The sequence below is a fragment of the Prionailurus bengalensis genome, chromosome D4 (genome assembly GCF_016509475.1).
Source record: "Prionailurus bengalensis isolate Pbe53 chromosome D4, Fcat_Pben_1.1_paternal_pri, whole genome shotgun sequence".
In the NCBI taxonomy this organism is placed as follows: Eukaryota; Metazoa; Chordata; class Mammalia; order Carnivora; family Felidae; genus Prionailurus; species Prionailurus bengalensis.
The window spans coordinates 19,088,131-19,108,284 of NC_057359.1; the positions used below are offsets into that span (position 1 = coordinate 19,088,131).

The 20,154-nt window shown below is 42.8% G+C and overlaps 1 protein-coding gene across 1 annotated transcript in view; it reads right to left on the reverse strand.

Annotated features, from left to right (window-relative positions):
• GNA14 (G protein subunit alpha 14) overlaps positions 1-20,154 on the reverse strand; it is a 205,561-nt gene that overhangs the window by 80,856 nt on the left and 104,551 nt on the right. Inside the window, exon 2 of the mRNA XM_043565728.1 lies at positions 8,939-9,123. Coding sequence (XP_043421663.1) covers positions 8,939-9,123 — 185 coding nt within the window. The remainder of the gene's footprint in view (positions 1-8,938; positions 9,124-20,154) is intronic.

Below are 20,154 nucleotides of genomic sequence, written 5' to 3' on the forward strand. Positions count from 1 at the left end.
TCATCTTCAACCTTTTTGCAACTAAAGCCACCTCAATTATTTGAGTGATTTAAAAAACTCGAAGTTGGTTTCTCTAGTTTTTTTTTAAGTCCTCTAACCTTACTTATACACTCACACAAAAAAGCAAACAATTTCCTAACCAGACCCTGTACATGGCCAAGTTAAACGCACCACATATTTACTTCTAATCTAAGTGCCCAAATATTTTAGGATTTGATTTAGGCAAAACACAAAGTAATAGTAATGGCATGAAGCTATCTTACATTACTCTAGATCATTTTTAACTAAACCCAACAGAGTTTTAGGTGTCAAAAATCAAGAGCAAGTACATGATATGCAAGGTCTCAAAGCTGCCTCAAAACTTCTGAGCTTCCAAAAAGAAGTGTCAATGAAAAAAACAAAGGCAACTCTTCTGGCTTCCAAGGAACATGGCTTTTACTTTAAAGGTATGTTTATTGCTAAACACAGCTATGCACCTGCAGGCACACGTGTGCGCGCACACACACAAAACCTTTTAACAATTTGTTTCTGTTGGATTCATTACTGTATACCGTTTGAGGCCCCCTTCCCCCAACAAAAACTTTTAATAAAGAGAAGCAGCTTTCTAGAATGTTTTGCCTCGAATAATATGAGGAGTTTATTAACCAGTTAATAAGAAAATCTATGTCTAAATTCAAAAATACCAGATGAACATGCCTCCCTTGGCAGGACTCCAATAAAAAACCTTGGGCGGCGGGAATATATGCCTTGGCACATGTTTATGGCATTCATTCATCAGTGGGGTAACTGGGTGTTCAGAGAAGGCAGGTCTGAGGGCACCACCATCACACCAGTCACCTCTACCATCAGAAAATGTGGATGTAGCATCACCGAAGATCATTCTAGATGTTATTAAAGAGTTTGATCATGAGGGTGTTTCACACGTTCCCCTTTATATTTTAGAATGACAACAAAGTTGGATGCAACTCAAAAGACTCCAGGAAAATGTTTCACATATGTCGGATGGATGACGTTCCAATCGACTGATGATCACATTCGTTTTGGGGATTGTAACTTTGTTGACATTTACCCTTTCCACGAGATTTTAAGAAGCATTGCTTGGGATGTGGTAGATTCACATCTTGCCTTGAGGTAGGGGAAGGAATGATTATTTCAATGGTCAAATCAATCTCATCACTCCTCATTGGCTCCAAACATTCCTCATCTTCCAATCCAGGTTGAATGGGTAGTTGTGGGGTAGGCGGGAGGGGGGGGTGTTGTGGTGGAGGGGGTGAGGGGAGGGTGGTCCCCTTGATGGTGATGAAGGAGAAACCCAGTTCTTACTCCATCTTATTCTTCTTTTCCAAACTCTTAACATTTCAAGTTCTGATGACAGCAATTTTCACACTAAAGTCAACATTGATTAATCAGAGAACTATTGGCATAAATGGAAAAACTCCAGCCCAGGATTTTGGTGGAGAGTTTCTTGTTGTTGTTGTGACACTAGCTAGAACTCCAAGTTCTTAGTAAGAAGAAAAATGTACCACACGATTTTTAATATCCAATGGACAAAGAAAGAAAGAGGCTGAATTTCACATTTGCCAGAGAACCAGCAACCCTGGGCTGCAGCCAAAATCTGAACATAGGCCTCCCTGTTCCCAGAAGCTCATGCAGAAGCTGACTTTTCAAACTGGATGAGGAAGTGGGACTGAAAAATATATTTAAACAGATGTTTTAAAAATTAGAAATTAAGAGGGTCTTAAAATACTTCAAGCTCTGAGAAACTCTTCTATAAAAAAAGTGACATAAATTTACCATTTTCATTTGACTGTGCCTGACTTCCTCACATGAGTCTTTAATAGATCCTTCTGGAACTTCATCCCTTTGCCTTCTGAGAATAAAGTTAAGCTGGAAGAGTTATATACAAAATGTAATGTCCTGTAACCCTGACCCATAAATACTACACTTCACTGCTTTAATGTGAAGTTGGATTTTTTTTTTATTTATTCAGAGAGAGAGAGAGAGAGCGCGCATGCAGGAGCATGCATGTGAGTGGGGGAGGGACAGAGAGAGAGCTAAGAGAAAGAATCCCAAGCAGGCTCCATGCTGTCAGAGCAGAGCCCGATGTGGGGCTCGATCCCATGAACTGTCAGATCATGACCTGAGCTGAAAGCAAGAGTTGGATGCTCAACCAACTGAGCCACCCAGGCACCCCTGAAGCAGGATATTTGATATTTCAGTTGTATACCTGGTGAATTACCATGTCAATAAATACAAGTATCTTATTAATGATGAGTAAAAAGATTTAACCACTTAATTTCCTAGTGTAATATCTCCACTTACAACATTGCAAGGTATTTTTTACTACAAATGGCATCTATACCTTGGGCATAGTACCAACCTAACCATCATCCCTGATTCTTTATTGATCAAAAAAGAAATGATCATTTCTTTGTAATAACAGGAAACAGAGGATAAGAAAGCACTGGTGACAGAACCTCCGGAGATTAAGATACAGCTCCTTCTTCTCACCCCTGGAAGATCCCAGTATGAGGTAGTGCTAGGCCCCTGCAAAATTCAAAGCAAACAAACACAGAGCCTGCCCTGAAATAAAATATGTCACCCGGAGATGCCACCATCACAAAACTCATCAAGGCAGCCCAGCTCAGCTAAACAAAACAAACATCCGCAGGGCTGGCCATTCGATTTACCTTTGGGTTGAGATTAATTGGGTCATTCCATGGAATAGATTACCAGAATTCTCCCTCCCCATTCTGGAAAGGTTGACAGGAAACCAGAACCCAGATTGAACACCTCAAATAATGTTAGGGTACTTATAGGAGCGGTTCTCAATTGTGGCTGCCTAATCAGAAGCACTGGGGAAGCTTCTAAAAGTCCATCTAGGGGTGCCTGGGTGGCTCAGTTGGTTGGGTGTTTGACCTCAGCACAGGTCATGATCTCATAGCTCATGAGTTCAAGCCCTGCGTCGGGCTTTGCGCTGACAGCTCAGAGTTGGAGCCTCCTTCAGATTCTGTGTCTCCCTTTCTCTCTGCCCCTCCCCCACTCACATTCTCTCTCTCTCTCTCTCTCCCCCTCAAGAATAAATAAACATTAAAAAAATTTTTTTTAAGTTGCCACATTCCCAGAACACTCAGTTCTGACTCTCTGGGGGTGGTACCCCAGCAGCAACCCCCTCCCCCCAAGGGGATTCCAATGTACAGCCAAGACTGAGAAAGACTGTTTCCAACATCCTGAGAAACCTAGAAGTCAGGAGAGGGGGATGTGGATGCCCAAACTGAAGACACTGCAAGGAACCAGTGACAAAGTCATCCTGCTACCCAAATGCAGGACCCGCAGACCTTCACACCAAACTAGCAGAGGTCTTGTCAGGAAATTCAACACCCCTCCCCTGCTCCCAGTTCTGCCATTCAGCTGTGGTTGACAGGATGGGCCAAGCCCAGCTTCTCAGCTGAACCTTGGAATTCAGCAAAAGTAACCGATGGAACAGTAAGATGCTTTTTGAAGGGAATTTCAGACCTTAATTAGGTTCTCAGAGTGGATGGCAGGCAAAACAGACCTTTTGTTGCTTAATTATTAACTCTCCTTTTTAAGATGTTGTTTTTGTTTTGTGATGAGCCCTTGCAATTATCTGTGCATAATGACATGCAAATATGAGGTGACCCCAGTGTTGTGATGAACTCCCATAAGCAGGAAGGCAGGGTAGAAGCGGGAGTCAGCTGCCGAAGATCCTCAAGACCTTACTCTTTTCTCCAGGGATCAGTGACTATAGAGCAAAAAGGTTTTTGAGAAGCCAGGCAGAGTTCTCCTTTCCCCTTGGGAAACGCTCAATCTGTGTCATCCATGCAGATTCTGCAGAACCTTTAGAAGGATAAAAAGCAATGCATTTCTTCACTGCAGGACAGGCCTAGGATGAGAATGTCCCAAGTTGGACACACTACAAACAGCAAAAAAAAATATGAAGCTCTTCGGACTTCAGTGAAATCATCACTAGTAAACATGAATTAGAAGCAGACTCCAATTTGGGAGCCCTGCCATTGAGCAGTGTTTATTCAAGAAGCCATAAATTCTACTCTGGGTTCATATGACACTCCTGAGAGACATTCATGAAAGTTAAGGCTTACCAACACAGTGAGCAAACACCTGTGCATCATTTCTTTAAAAAAATAAAAGGCGAGGTATAAGAAAATAATCTTCCAGGCTATATATCTTTTTTTTTTTTTTTTTACATGTATTCATTATTGAGAGACAGAGAGAGACAGAGCATGAGCAGGGGAGGGGCAGAGAGAGAGGGAGACACAGAATCCGAAGCAGGCTCCAGGCTCACAGTGGTCAGCACAGAGCCTGACGTGGGGCTTGAACCTACGAACCGTGAGATCATGATGTGAGCCAAAGTTGGCCGCTTAACCGACTGAACCACTCAGGCACCCCCAGGCTACATATCTTAATTGAAAAACCATGTTGGCTAAAAACCAAAAGCTCAACTAAATTTCTGATAAATTTCCTTTCCTAAGGAGCCTGTCAAATAAATAGGCAAAGATTTTTAACAACCCAGCTGAGCAATAAAATCACTAACATTTAACATAAGACCCTCTAAAATCAGTTACTTCTCTTCTACATTTAAGAAAGTGCTTCCACCTCGGAAAAAAAAAAAAAAACCAAGAAAATGTAATTAAATAGTCCATAATAAGAAGTGAGGAAAGGAGTGCATGTTTGTAAAACTAAAAGTTACTTGGGCGCCTGGGTGGCGCAGTCGGTTGGGCGTCCGACTTCAGCCAGGTCACGATCTCACGGTCCGGGAGTTCGAGCCCCGAGTCAGGCTCTGGGCTGATGGCTCAGAGCCTGGAGCCTGTTTCCGATTCTGTGTCTCCCTCTCTCTCTGCCCCTCCCCCGTTCATGCTCTGTCTCTCTCTGTCCCAAAAATAAACGTTGAAAAAAAAAATTAAAAAAAAAAAGCTTATTTAAAAAAAAAAAAACAAACTAAAAGTTACTTAAGGTTTTATTCATCTCCCTCCTAATTAATTCTTTGTTTCAAGTGACACAATGCTTGGTAGAGAAAACATGTACCGTGCTTTAAGTTTTATTTAGAGACAGCGACAGTGAGAGTGGGGGAGGGGTAGAGAGAGAGAGGCAAACAGAGAATCCCAAGCTGGCTCTGAACCACAAGCATTCCAGAGCCGGATGCGGGCCTGGAAACCATGAAACTGTGAAATCATGGCCTGAGCTGAAGTCAGATGCTTAATTGACTGAGCCACCCAGGTGACCCCATGCTTAAGTTATTATTTAATACTATGAACACTCATCATTTTATCATTTTGTGATCTGAGGATGGTACTTTGTTACAGTTTCTCATTTGGAATCAGGATTAGCCCACAGAAAAAAATTATCTGAAAAACAATGAAGGGATGAAAACGACCTAAACAACTAGAAGAAATAATGAGTCCACTTTTGGTTTTTGACACTGCCCCAATAATATTTCTGTATTGGATTTCTGTAGTGCCATTTCATTTGCAAAGCACTTCTTTTTGCTCATGTTGGCTTATGATGTAGAAACAGCATGTGTTGTCCACATTTAACATTTGGGGAAGTGCAAAACCAGGGAGGTTATATGGCTTCCCCTAAGACTGGGTGTGGAGAACCACAGAGTGTGGATGAAATCCACTTGTGGCCTGTTTTTGTATGGCCCATGGGTTAAGAATAGCATTTACATTTTGCAAATAGAGCTTCCGATGAGTCTACTCATTTGTTGACACCTCTCCTATGGGTGATTTTGCACAACAGCAGAGCAGGAAAGAGACTATATAGCCTGGAAAGCCAAAAATATTTACTTTCTGGCCCTTTACAGAAAGACTGTTGACTTCTGCCCCAGACCCACAGGGGAGCCTTGAATAGAGCCCAGATTTTTGGGAACGAACCACCAGTGTTGTTTCTACTCAATCTTATGCCTCTTTGTAAAGCCTGTGATTCATCCCAGGCATTTGTTTGAGGGATAAGAGGAAGTTTATGAAGCATAAATGTAGGTACTTGAAATAGAAAGAAGGCATTGAGAAGGGAGCCAGATGCAGCAAATGAAAAGGAGATAGGAGAGGAATTTGGCCCCAGCATAGACCACATCCAGAGCCTCACCTCATTTAGAGGATTTAAATGATGAGATTTGAAACCTTTTCAGTTGAGGTTGCGATTAGATTCAAGATTTTAAGTTCATGCTGGAATGGGTTCACTTTGGAGGGTATTGGAACAGGACGAATATATTTTGCATATGGGACTAACATGAATGGGGGGTGGGGCGCAGAGGGCAGACTCTGCTGGGTTGAATACTATCCCCTTGAAATTCATGCAAATCCCAAACTTCTCAGAAAGCAACTTTATTCGGAAATCTTTGTAGGTGTAATCAAGTTCTGATCCTACTTGGGATGAGGGTGGGCCCTAATCCAATGACTGGTGTCCTTAGAAGAAAAGGGAAATTTGGACACAAAAAGGAGAACGCCGTGAGAACAGATTCACACAGGGGAGAACCCTGTGTGAGGACAGGCAGGGACTGCAATGGCAGGTTTACAAGCCCAAAGGGTTCCGAGGATATCCAGCACCGCCCAAAGCTAGGAGAGAAGCCTGAAACAAATGTTTCCTCAGAGCCTCCAGGTGGAACCAATCAATGACGACTTCAGACTTGTAGCCTCCAGAACCAGGAGAGAATGTATTTCTGTTTTAAGCCACCCTGTTTGAGGCACTTTGTTACAGCAGCCCTGGGAACCTAATGCAGATTGGTGGTCAAGAGGACACGGCCTTATGAAGAAGAATTAAGACCAAGAGAGAAAGAGGAAGTGGTCGAATGCCAAACCCCATAAAAATGTTTTTGCTTAAAACATAAACCCTTAGTATTTCTGGAAGACCTTGAGGGAAAACGACACAAAACCAAAACCCAGAGACGCTGATTTTCAACCTGATTGGGTTTTAAAAACACATGTTGCCAAGGTAAATAGAATGAACTTACACTTGAGCTTTTCCTTCCCAGTAGACCTGTTTACAAGTCCATCCCTTAAATTCCAGGCTTCCCCCCATCACCCCACGATGAACGAGAAACAAAATGCATTTTCCAATCAAGGCAAATGGATTAACTAAAATCTTCACAAGGATGTTCCTGACATACTTCTTTTTTGAAATAATCCTAAATTTCCACAGGTGGCCTCATTTTCCAAATCCCTGGTACAGTGGATCCTTGAACGGCATCAGAGTTGGGACATCTACCCCTAAACAGTCAAAAACGTGCATATAACTTTTGACTTCCCCAAAACTTAACTACTAACAGACTGCTATTGACCAGAAGCCTTACTGATAACATAAGCAGTTGATGAACACCTATTTTGTAGGTTAGATGTGTTATACTCTGTATTCTTACAGGAAAGAAGCTAGAGGAAATGTGAGGAAAATCATAGGAGAAAATACATTTATAGTACTGTACTGTATTTATTGAAAATATCTCCATGTATACGGACTTGCGCTGTTTAAACCTGCGTTGTTCAAGGGTCAACTGGATAAGTGATTAAAAAATAATTCTACACTTTCAATTAGATACAAAACCAGTGTATCATGGAATCATCACAGTCACCTCTAGAAGCTTCCAATGGCTCAGTGTGTAACCTCTTACACTGCTTGGCACCAGATACACTAAAGGCTAATTCTCCACCTCACCCCCACATACACACATTTTTCAGCACAACGTTCTTGAAGGTTGAAGCAAGATCCATTCCTTCATTTCTTCAAAAGTGCAAGGAAATGGTGGTAAAGACGTGAGGTTGCAGACATCATGTAAAGTCAAGTCAAAACTTGGGTGCATGCTATGTTCCTATGTAACTTGGTCACTGAGTGATAAAAATTTAGATTCATTGTTCTGAAACTCTTCATATATCATGTATAAAATATACATGAATGTAGGTGCTACACGTTTGTGATAAAGTTGTTGTTGGGGTCCATCCTAAAGCCTATGCAATGCTGGCATTGTAGCAGCTAAATTCTTTTTAGTAGACCCACAAAAGACTCATCTTAGAATATTCCTTTATCATGTCATGTTGTATCTTGGTATTAATTTTTTTATTCATTTCATTTCATTTCATTTAAGTAGGCTTCATACCCAGTATGGAGCCCAACCTGGGCCTTGAAATCATGACCTTAGATCAAGACCTGAACTGAGATCAAGAGTTGGACGCTTAACCGCCTGAGCCACCTTGGCGTCTCCCTCAGTATCAATTATTTTAAATAAACTATTTCCTCTCTATTTTCTTAATGAACTCAGATATAGTATTTGGCAATAGATTTGCATTCCAATATACTATATACAATTTTATTTGCCTTGTCCTTCCACATTCCTGGTTATCTTATTTTCCTATGACTTTAAACATAAGTATATCTTAAATAACCAGTGGTGATAGCAAAAGTAAAGCCAGCTTGAAACTAGTACTTTATGAGAGCCCATTGTTAGTTGGGACGTAAGTATCACTCTCCTCAACCATTACCTAGCTCCTAAAATAAAGAAAGAAAACCCACCAATTGCTGTGAGTGGTCTGCAGGTCATTTATGACCCTACTTCCCATGACTGGGAATTCTGGGAAAGTTGGCCATTGTAAGCCCACGATCTCCACTGGGCCAATGAAGAAATTAGTGGGTTACCTTTTCTCAGCACCTGAAAAAAGCAATGTTAATGCCCACATTTCTGAATCCCAGCGCACTGGGGAGCACCACAGTACCCCCATGAGAGAACTCCTGCAGAAGACAAGACTACAGAGCTAACTAAGTTCATCACACTCCTCTGGAGTTTGGGCCCCAGATCTTCTTTGGCCTCTGAAACCAAAGCACTCTGTAAATCTTTTTGTCAAAAGATGTACATGCTCTCTAGAGAAGGAACGCATGCCTCCACAAATAGGGCCAACACCCCTGTGGCACTTACCTTATTCTGCTCACACACGTACTGTATCCTCAGGGTGTCCATGGCTCTGATCATGGATTGCATGGCGGTGAATATGTTTTGGTAAACTAACTTCGTGAACCCCTTCCTGTCTTCATCGCTGTAGCCAGACCCATGGATGATTCTCATTTGCTTGATAAAGGTGCTTTTGCCACTTTCACCAGTTCCTGGTAAGACAACACAAGGGGAGAATGCAGTCAGCAGTCTTCAAAAGGAACGCGCTAGGAAAGAGGGGACCTCCTGGCTGTGTTGGTCTGTATCGTGATGAACAGGGTTGATTGGGTCAACTTGGAAGGGGCCTGCCAGTATCTTGCCAGTAATATGGCGTCAGTATCCTGACCCTAGGCAGAGGAGTCCCTATTCTGTACCCTGTGCTCCCACTCCTTCTCTCCCTCCCTCTCTCTCACACGTGCGCGCGTGCGCGCGCGCGCACGCACACACACACACTTAAGGGTACGTGAGTGTCTCTGTTCCTTGGAGTAATTCTAACCATCAGCTCTTATAACCAGCACTGTTTAGGCCCCACGAAACTGCTCCCCTACATCCGTTTTCCTAAGTTCCTTCTGATAACTGGCAACTGTGTCTGAAAGCCCCAAACGTCTAAGGGTTTCACTACTAATACAGCAGCAGTGGTGATGGAGGCTGCATCAGTGCGCGGGGAGGACCTCAGCAACAGGATCAAAGTCTTATTCACTCATCAGTTCCTGCCTTACAGATACGTGAGCACAAGTGATCCTTGCACAATCCAGCACCATCCCCGGTTGTGCCAAGTGACTGTATTCTGGCTCCTCCTCCTATTCCGACCTGTAGTTCAGGGGCTCCTCCAAACTCCTAACACCTGCATGTGGCAGCAGAGGAACAGTTTACAGGATCAAACCATTCCTGCTGCTCTGAGATGTCCAGGCATAACATGTGGGACATAAGATGCCAGGACTCCACATTTTATTTTTTTTTATTTTTTTTTTTTTAAATTTTTTTTTTTTCAACGTTTATTTATTTTTGGGACAGAGAGAGACAGAGCATGAACGGGGGAGGGGCAGAGAGAGAGGGAGACACAGAATCGGAAACAGGCTCCAGGCTCTGAGCCATCAGCCCAGAGCCCGACGCGGGGCTCGAACTCATGGACCGTGAGATCGTGACCTGGCTGAAGTCAGACGCTTAACCGACTGCGCCACCCAGGCGCCCCAGGACTCCACATTTTAAAAAAATTTTAAGTTTATTTATTTCAGAGAGAGAAAGTGTAAGTGTGAGGGGGCAGAGAGAGGAGGGAGAGAGACAGAATCCCAAGTAGGCTCTACGCTGTGAATGGAGAGCCTGATGTGAGGCTTGAACTCACAAGTTTTGAGATCATGACCAGAGCTGAAGTAGGACGATTAACCAACTCAGCCACCCAGGCACCTCAACCAGGACTCCACATTAACATTAGATTGAGATAATGCTTCACAAGACAATGACAGTTACAGTGTAAGTGATAAAGATGGATATGATGCAATGAAAATATTTTCTAACATTTTCTGTGATAATTTATTGTACCTGAAACTAATATAATGTTACATGTCAATTATAGCTTAAAAAAAAGATAATTTATTGTAGGAGACCCCATTACCATGTTTGGAACAAGTCATGTTATATTATACCCATGATTCATTTTCAAATCTCAGTATTAAGAATTTTGTAACAACTCATGTCAATATGCCCCCAGCAGGGCAAAGTTTCTTCAAATTGAAGATTTATGAGAAGCTATCTCAGAACTAAAATGATTCAAGCCAAGTTGTAACTTCAAATGGGTGAGTTGTGCCGTACTCAAATTATATTTTAACAAAGCTGTTGCAAAAAAAAGAAGTTGTCTGACTCAGTATTTCTGTCAAAAGAGCGCAAATTATATGAAAACCTTAATTAAAATATACTGATTTTTCCATAATGGCAGCAAAAAAATTGTGGCGTCGTAAATGATTAATTATAAAATCTTTACTACTCATCCATATCTCATTGGCCCAATAGACTACCAGACAATGCAATTACAGACAAATTCATCCTCTGGAACTTTGCTAAAACTTAGTCACATAAAAACCATAGTTGTACACATATTTTTTGACATTTTAAAGACATGTTTGCCACGGTCAGAGGATAGAACATAGTGATAATAGTTTGTTAGCTTAATTATAACCTGCAACTGTTTGGACTTATGGGATGTGGGTCTCTGTGATGTCTCTGCAAACATCAGGGCAGGGCCTAGCACAAGGGCCCTGAGAAACAGAGTCGCTCAAGTTTTCCACATGGATAGTTGAGATACAACTGTGAACATTTGTTAAGATTTTTCCTTCTAAGAAAACATGTTCCATCAGACTGACCTTTTCAAAACCCAAACCTACTCTTCTACCTCCCCACCCTCACTCAAGACTCTCAGTGGCATCCCACTCTGCTCAGGAAGAAAGACAAACTTCCTCACTCTGGCCCATAAGGCTATGCGGTCTGGCCCCTTGGGACTTCACCACCCTCTTTGTACAACACACATTCTCTCACCCTCTGCTCTCTGACACATTGGTCTTCTTGCTGCCTTTGCTCATGCTCTGCACATTCGTCCTGCTCACCTTGGCTCTTGGCCTGGCCTCCCTAATGAGGTCAAGTTCCCCGACTGTAAGTTCTCCAGGTACCAATCATAGCATGTGCTCCAGCCACACTTGTGCTCATTAATGCCATTCTCCATTTGACATGTTTTCCCCTACCAGTCTGCACGTTCCATAAGGGGAGACAGGGGCCACCTTCCTTTTAACTCACATCATCTCCCCTTGTGCCAGGTGTTACTGTAGAGGCCACTTTTGGGCGACAGGCTTGAGCAACGGAATGTTGAACAAGGGAAGAGGGCCCACAGTGACCACTAGGCTGAATGGAGACAGACCCACCAGGTGCCCCACCTCAAAATATTCACAAGCCCTAATTGACCAATGGGCTACTTACAACCAGGCTTAGTTACCATAAAAGGGAAAATTCATACATCCCCATACCTCCTCATCTTCTCCCCTTAGAAACAGCCCCCTCCCACTGCCTCGTTGCAGATGGCCTCTCCTCTGCGGTCCTGCCCACCGCTCCCCTGCAATGTATTCAATAAACTGCTATCTCCTTTGTTCTGCCTTGGCTGAATCCTTTCACCGCCCAAACCACCGGCTCCCACCTGATCGTCACCCTACATTTGGGAGTCCCCATTCAATATATAGAGAGAAATCACAATAATGTCTGACACTTGGCACATACTTAATAGGCTTTTAAACTACTTTTTAAAATTGTGGTAAAATACACATACAGTTCACCATCTTCATTTTTTTAATATATCAAGTTTATTTATTTTGAGAGAAAGAGAGAGAGTGGAGGAGGGGCAGAGAGAGAGAGAATCCCAAGCACACTCCATGCTGCTAATGCAGCACTCTGACATGGGGCTCAAATTCACAAACCGTGACATCATGACCTGAGCCAAAGTCAAGAGTCAGATGCTTAACCAATTGAGCCACCCAGGCATCCCAGGATTTCCTTCCTTTTATTAATTTTTTTAAATGTGTTTATTTTTGAGAGAGAGGGAGAGAGACAGAGTGCAAGCAGGGGCGGAGCAGAGAGAGAGGGAGACAGAATCCGAAGCAGGCTCCAGGCTCTGAGCTGTCAGTGCAGAGCCCGACATGGAGCTCGAGCTCACAAACCATGACAGAATGACCTGAGCCGAAGTCGGTCCCTTAACCGACTGAGCCACCCAGGGGCCCCAGGATTTCCTTCCTTTTAAAGGCCTGAATAATACAGCAGTATTTGAGTACATGATAGTACTTAAGAGTATACCTAGTCTCGACTACCTGTAGTATCTACAACATGGGGAAAGAGAGGGGATTATCCCCTCTCAACTGCCCAGGGTACTATGTGAGTAGCAGTGCCTTCAACCATTGCAGGCAGCAGCACAACAAGTGGCCACGCAGGAGCCTTGTCCTGATTCTGTGACCCTTTCTGGATTACTCCTCCTTCCCAATAATGGTGACTATTTGAGAAGTCACTGTGTAGCAGCTACTCTAGACAAACGACCCCCTATCTCTCACACAACCACCCTACAAGGTGTGTGTAATCACAGGGCTTTATTCAGTCAGACTAATGACAGACTGTATGGTCAGGGAAGAAAGTCAGGGTCATGACCAAAAGGACTTCATTAGACTGGTCTAATGAAGACAAATCGGAAGCTCACAGCCACACTGAACTCTCAGCCCCAGCAGGACCACCATCTTGTAGACATACAGCTGGAGCACGAAGAACCTTCAGACAGGTGCATGTTCTCACAGCTAGCCTCACTGCTACCTCACTTCCACTTCCAGAGGCAGAAAGGTGGGTCAGAGATGAGGAAACTGGCTGCAAGTCAGGAAACAAGGCAAGGTGGGTGCCAGTATGGACCTGGGCCCAGAATCCAGGCAACAAATGCCTCAGCCTTCAGGTTCACCAAGGATACCACCTCCCCTGAAGGAATTCTTTTCCCCTCCATCCCCTCAACAGTCAGGCCTGTCCCCTTAGAGCAATCTAAGCACCTGTAACACCCCAGTGGAGCACATTCCCTAATTGCAGACCTCTCGCTACTTAGTCCCCTAAGGGTAAAGCTTGAGGGTCACTCATTTGGGTGCCAGGCACACTAATTACTACATAGTTGGCTGTCAAAGGATGGCTAAATAAAGGTATGAAGAGAACAAACGTGAGAAGCCACAGTTTTATTCCATAGGTTCTTCTATCATGATCACATAAAAATAAGGTATAAATTTTCCAGAGGATTGCAGTGACACCAGTGGCCCCTGAAGCCACCATTTCATGATTACTCCTGGCTGCCCAGATCCCATACGATAACATGAGAACCTGTTGAAGACTCTCTATTGTCTGAATTTCATCCAAAGTTCCAGATGACACAAGATCTCTGCTCTTACAGAATTCTGGGGTCCCTGAATCTTCTTTTCACTAGGACACTGCCATGCATTCTTCTGTTCCTCCCCCACAGGGTTGACCTCTGGTCCAGTGCTACCTTACCCCAAGCAAATACTAATCCTTCTGCATATTATACACCACAAAGCTGATGTGAAAGGAGAGATTACATAACTATCTCAAGGCAGAAACTGTGATTTTGGCCCTGAGACCAGAAAAATCACTCGAGACTCAACCCAAACTTCTACCAAGGTAAAGATCTTTTTTAGTTTTACAGGCCATTCACTTACAAGAGGTTAAAGCCAACCTCACCACTAGTCCCAAAGATAGGAACATTTTTTTTTTTTTTTTTACAAGTCATTGCTTTTTGCTTTGGGACATGGAGCATTTCAAGAAGAAAATGTTAAAAATGATTTTTAAAGGTTAATTGAAAAAGAAGATATAAATAGTGGCACCCAGGTGGCTCAGTTGGTTAAGTGTCCAACTTTGGTTCAGGTCACAATCTCACAGTTCATGAGATCGAGCCCCACATCGGGCTCTCTGCTATCAGCAAAGTATGCTTCAGATCTGATGTACCCCCTCTCTCTTTACCCCTCCCCAGCTCAGGCTGTCTCTCAAAAACAGACATCAAAAAATATTCACAAAAAGAAGACATAAACTCATTTGATGAATACCAATACCTTAAAATATTCTTCAGTTCTATATTGTGGTTATTTGAAGAACAAAAAAACCAAACATGGAACAAAACAGGCTCGGTTAAAGGCAGAAAGAGAGATTGAAAGACACAGTCCCCTGGGGGGCTGAGTCCAGAGAAGAGTGACTCAGGGTGGGAGGTGCACTGGATCTTATGTAAGGCACCGCACAACCCAGTTAGAACCTTCTATCTCTAAAAGGGAAACTGAAAATTATAAAGATTACATAGTTTTTTTAATTTTTGTCCAAGGTCGAAATTTGTCCAAAGTCGCTCAGCTTCCAAGTGCTGGGTCTCGGGTCTAAATTCAGGTCTGTGCTGGTATGTGCACTTCCCATGTTAACACCATGTGCTAGTTTTACACTGAGCGTTTCCCCAAATAAATGGTCGAGTCACACCCTCCTATCTTTTTAAGCAGTCTTCATCTGGTACCGACATTGCGACACTTACACTTAGGACTTTATCTTTAATCCTTCAGAGCTCTGCTCTAAATGAGAGGTCTCCAGCAGCAGATGGGGGCAAGAGAGGGGCAAGGTGGGGAGGGGGGGCGCTTCTCTCTGCAATGACATCTGTGACCGTGACCAGAGGAACCAACAAACTCAAGCTAAGGATCTGAATTGAGCTTCCTCATCTGTTCTCAGCAGAAACTCGACACCCATACACGGACTACAACTATCTATTCTATGCAAGTAAAGGAAAAACATCTAAAGGAAATGATTTTTTAAATGAAAATTACTGGTGACTGGAGGATTAGGTGACTTAGCTTTACATACCCCACCCCCACCCCATCACGCTTTACAATGTGTGATTTGGTCAGGAGCACAGTCTACTCTGCTTTGTTTCTTGTCTCTTTGTGAGGACTTTCTCCCAGGCTCGCCCACAAAATCCACAGATAGTGAAGACAACTTGAGCTCTCACCCTGGGGGCCGCTTTTTGACTCACAGGGAGGGCAAAGCCTTAGGTTAGAAGGTGCATTTTGGTGTCAGGTTACTGAGGGATTCAATCCGAGCAACAGGGGCCAGTCGGGGAGGGGGAGAGGTGGGGGGACAGGGAGTGGACCACAGACTGGCAGGACTTTCACTCCTGGACCCAACTCTGTTAAAACACCAGATGGGCAAAGGAATAAAATTACCATTCCATTTCCAGATTCTGTTCCAAGTATTAATAAAGGAAGCGGCTCTTTGTCCCATTTAGTTTTTAGCTCAACGTTTTCATATTTGGGGGGGAAAACCCAACAATGGTTATAAGTACTTTTAAACTTGCATTAAGGTTGAGGTTCTTGCTTATCGTCATCCTCTTGTAACCGTCCTCTGTAATCAAATCGGCAGATAACTTGTCAGGAAAGCACTCTGGCCGGTAACAGATCCCCCGGAGGCCCAGTACCAGTTCTCTGCCCCCTTGCTCCCTGGCTCTGGGCAGGAGACCAAAATGCCTCTCAAGTGAGGCTCACACACTCCCCTGAGTCTCTCACTGTAAAGCTCTGCCTGGGATCTCTGCCTCTCCCCAGCCCCTTAAATAGGAGTCATTTCCTTTCCCAGAATAGCCACTCAATAAGTGGTTAAAAATTGCACACACACAGCTTGCTACTCTAGCATACTTAACATAGACCACAGGCTTCTTGCTTTCTGTGGGTGAGGGGTATACATCTTTGACCTTGCAGGACTACAGGCTGTTTTACACGACTCTTGTCCCTGGCATGTACTTAACCACTGTTTCCCAAGACCTTGTCATTTGTATGCCCATCTTGTGATTTTTTTTTGTTTGCCATACTCATATACCACCTGTATGATTTTAATATTTAGCAAAATTTTTTACTCAAATAAGCTTGTTATGAAAGGAAACATGGATATTATAGGTGAAAAACCAGTATCATTTGCCATGATTAATCTAATTAAATGTATTAAAATAAAGTAAGGCTTCAGCAATATTCCAACTAAAAAAAAAATCATGTCTACCACCAGTGATCAGGTATCACATTTTGATAAATAACAGACACAAATCACTGCCCTCTTTATGTGAAATTTACTCATTTACTTAAAGGAGCTTCCCCCTTTTTCTCTAGAGGCTTCTGGAATTCTCCCCATGAACCACATCCAGATACAAAAAAAATAAAAAAAAAAACAAAACACTGAGGGTTAAAATTCATGTTACTGAAAAAGGGCCAACAAAATGTTTCAGCACTAAAACTCTAAACTTTTTCTCAGATTTGAGAAAGCAATGTGAGATTCAACTTTCAGCTTACTGTTAAATACACAGAAAGGCTCACAGAGAAAAACGTTGCCTTTTAGGAGCCAAGAGGGAACAGAGGCCAAAGCAAAACAAATCCTTTGCAAGTGATAGACCAAGGACATCTGAACAGTACATCAATTGTTCTAAAGTTCACCTACAATCTTATGCGAAGACAGCCTCCCCAAGAGCCAAAGCAAAGAGCTGATTAAGCTTCTCAGATAGGCAGAGCCATCTCCAGCGTCCTGGGATGTTTTCTGAAACCATCTGTGAGAAGCCATTGTTTTTTTGTTTTTTAGCTCAGCTTTACAAGAGGACAAACACAGAGCAAAAGTGTAAGTCAAAACATAAATGAAGACACGATTCTGGATGTTGATGTAAAGGATGGAGACCTACAGGCAGACAAGGGTGTGGACCTACCGTGAAGACCGGCAGGCTGGCTCTGTGGGGCCTTAGGGCTCGTGTTCCCTGACCCCTCTGGAGCCTAAAACCCAGCACATAGGAAAAACCTAACTAATATTTGCGAACGGATATCTATTGACCAGGACAACCAGGATGGTCATGATCTCGGAAAGCAACAGGAAACAGGTTTTTCTAACCAAGAGAAGACTCAGGACTTGGTGGGTGAGTCTGGTGAGTAGACGAAGCAACCCCACACAGGGGCAGGCCTCCTGCCGATTGCCCTTTCCACCGGGCCACACAGGACCCCGTGCCAGCCGGGCACGGAGGTTCAACTTCCATATCAGGGTTTCCTGGTAAAGGGATAAGTTAAAAAAAATTCTTTTCGTAAAATTTTTAAGCAGGAGCAGTTCTCAGCGGCAAGGAGGGCTGCCCCGGGAGAGTGCCTGGACTTGGGTGCACTGGCTCCTGTAACTCACCGGTGACCTTGGACAGCAGCCACCCCACACAGTAGGAATTTCTGCACCTGTGAGTGCTACAATCCTAGGGCTGGTTATTCTCAAGATACTGATGGAGGAGACAAGCTGGCTAACATTGGGGGAAATTCCAAATGATTCCTTACTGCAGCACTGGAATGAATGTTTTTGCTCCCCCAAAATTCACATGTTGAAAACCTAATGCCCAAAGTGATGGTATTAAAAGGTCCTGTGGGATGGCGGGGGCGGGGTGCCTGGGTGGCTCAGTTGGTTCAGCATCCAACTCTTATGGCTCTTGATTTCGGCTCAGGTTATGATCACACAGTTTGTGAGTTGGAGCCCCAGAGCCCCATGTTGGGCTCTGCACTGACAGTATGGAATCTGCTTGGGATCATCTCTCTCCCTCTCTCTATGCCCTTCCCCCTCTTTGCTCTCAATCTCTTTAAAAAAAAATAGACTTGAAAAAAATAAATAAGGGGTGCCTGGGTGGCTCAGTCAGTTAAGCGTCCACCTTCAGCTCAGGTCATGATCTCGCAGTTGGTGGGTTTTTACACCAAGTTCCAATTTAATTTCTGCATGAATAAAATCCCCACAGAAGCTCTGTTTTTCAATTTCTAGAGGGAAAACATTTTTTGAGTGTGGTAAAGATTCACTTATTTAAGTCAGTCCTGTCTGTTTGTGCCCAGCCCCCATGTCGCCAGCATAATCACGTCTCCAGCTTCTGTGCTTACAAACAGAGGGGGTGTGATCTTTCACCATGAAAGGAGGAGCAGTGTCCTAGGAACAGAGAACTGGAAACAATTGAAGACAGGGTTCACAGCTGCTCTCTCAACAGAAGAGGTGACTATGGGGCTCTTGAAACCAAAAAGGAGAAGCCACAAGAAATTAAGTGAAAAGGCTCAGTAAATAGTTTGAGATTTTTAAAAAACCTAATAATAAAACAATGGGGAATGACAAGATGCTGTATTAGATTTTATAGTCTTTCCGTTTCATTAACCTGCAAAATCATCTTCACTGACTAACCAAGAAGAACAAGAATTCCTAACAATTCCAATGGCAATTCCTGCCATTTTCTATCATCTTTGGGTGACATTTTGATCAAGAATGTATTCAGGTTTAAACTGATTTCTGAGTTCTTGTATCAAAGCCAAGCCAAAAAGTCATGCTGACAATTTTAATTGCGAAGAATCGATTAATTTTTCTGATTTGAAATATCAAAAACAATGTCCTTCTCAGAGTTGTCATATGTGTATTTAAAAGTTCAACTGCATGTGGAGGTTCCTCAGAAAATTAAAAATAGACCTACCCTATGACCCAACAATAGCACTGCTAGGAATTTATCCAAGGGATACAGGAGCACTGATGCATAGGGCCACTTGTACCCCAATGTTCATAGCAGCACTCTCAACAATAGCCAAATTATGGAACGAGCCTAAATGTCCATCAACTGATGAATGGATAAAGAAATTGTGGTTTATATACACAATGGAATATTACGTGGCAATGAGAAAAAATGAAATATGGCCTTTTGTAGCAACGTGGATGGAACTGGAGAGTGTGATGCTAAGTGAAATAAGCCATACAGAGAAAGACAGATACCATATGGTTTCACTCTTATGTGGATCCTGAGAAACTTAACAGGAACCCATGGGGGAGGGGAAGGAAAAAAAAAAAAAAAGAGGTTAGAATGGGAGAGAGCCAAAGCATAAGAGACTGTTAAAAACTGAGAACCAACTGAGGGTTGATGGGGGGTGGGAGGGAGGAGAGGGTGGGTGATGGGTATTGAGGAGGGCACCTTTTGGGATGAGCACTGGGTGTTGTATGGAAACCAATTTGACAATAAATTTCATAAAAAAAAAGTTCAACTGCAGTAGAACAATGAGGCTAATTTTTACTCTAAATTGAGTTATTTACCTATGCAACCAAATTTCTCTAATTTGTTTTAAACGTGGTATTCTTTAAAAATTCAATAAAATTTTTTTGAATTATTAACTGCTTTATGTCAGGAAACAGTTGTCAATGATGGACGTGTCATTGACCTCTTGGATGTAGTCACATGATCCAGAGGTGTTTGTTACTTACCAAACATTATAACTGACCCTTCCATAAAGAGTTACACAGTTTTGAGAATTTTGCTCATTCTGTACCAATAGTCCATCTGTATCAGATTCTGGAAAAGTAACACGATATACACAATCTTAAAAATCAAATGCTCTATTTTGGAAAATGTCCTGGACATCAACTACTTTTCCCTAGAAATGGTTAAGCCATACCAAGGGAAGGGAGAAAACTACTCAAACTCTATAGCTGACAGCTAAAATATTAGCAATTTCATTAGAAGTACAACTCATTTCAGTTGGAAGCAGGGTTATGAGATCACTTTCTGCTCTATGATTCTGACTCATCATTGTTTTACTTTCCAAAAACCCAAATGGTAAGCATTTTAATAAATGATTTTATAATCTTCCACTCTT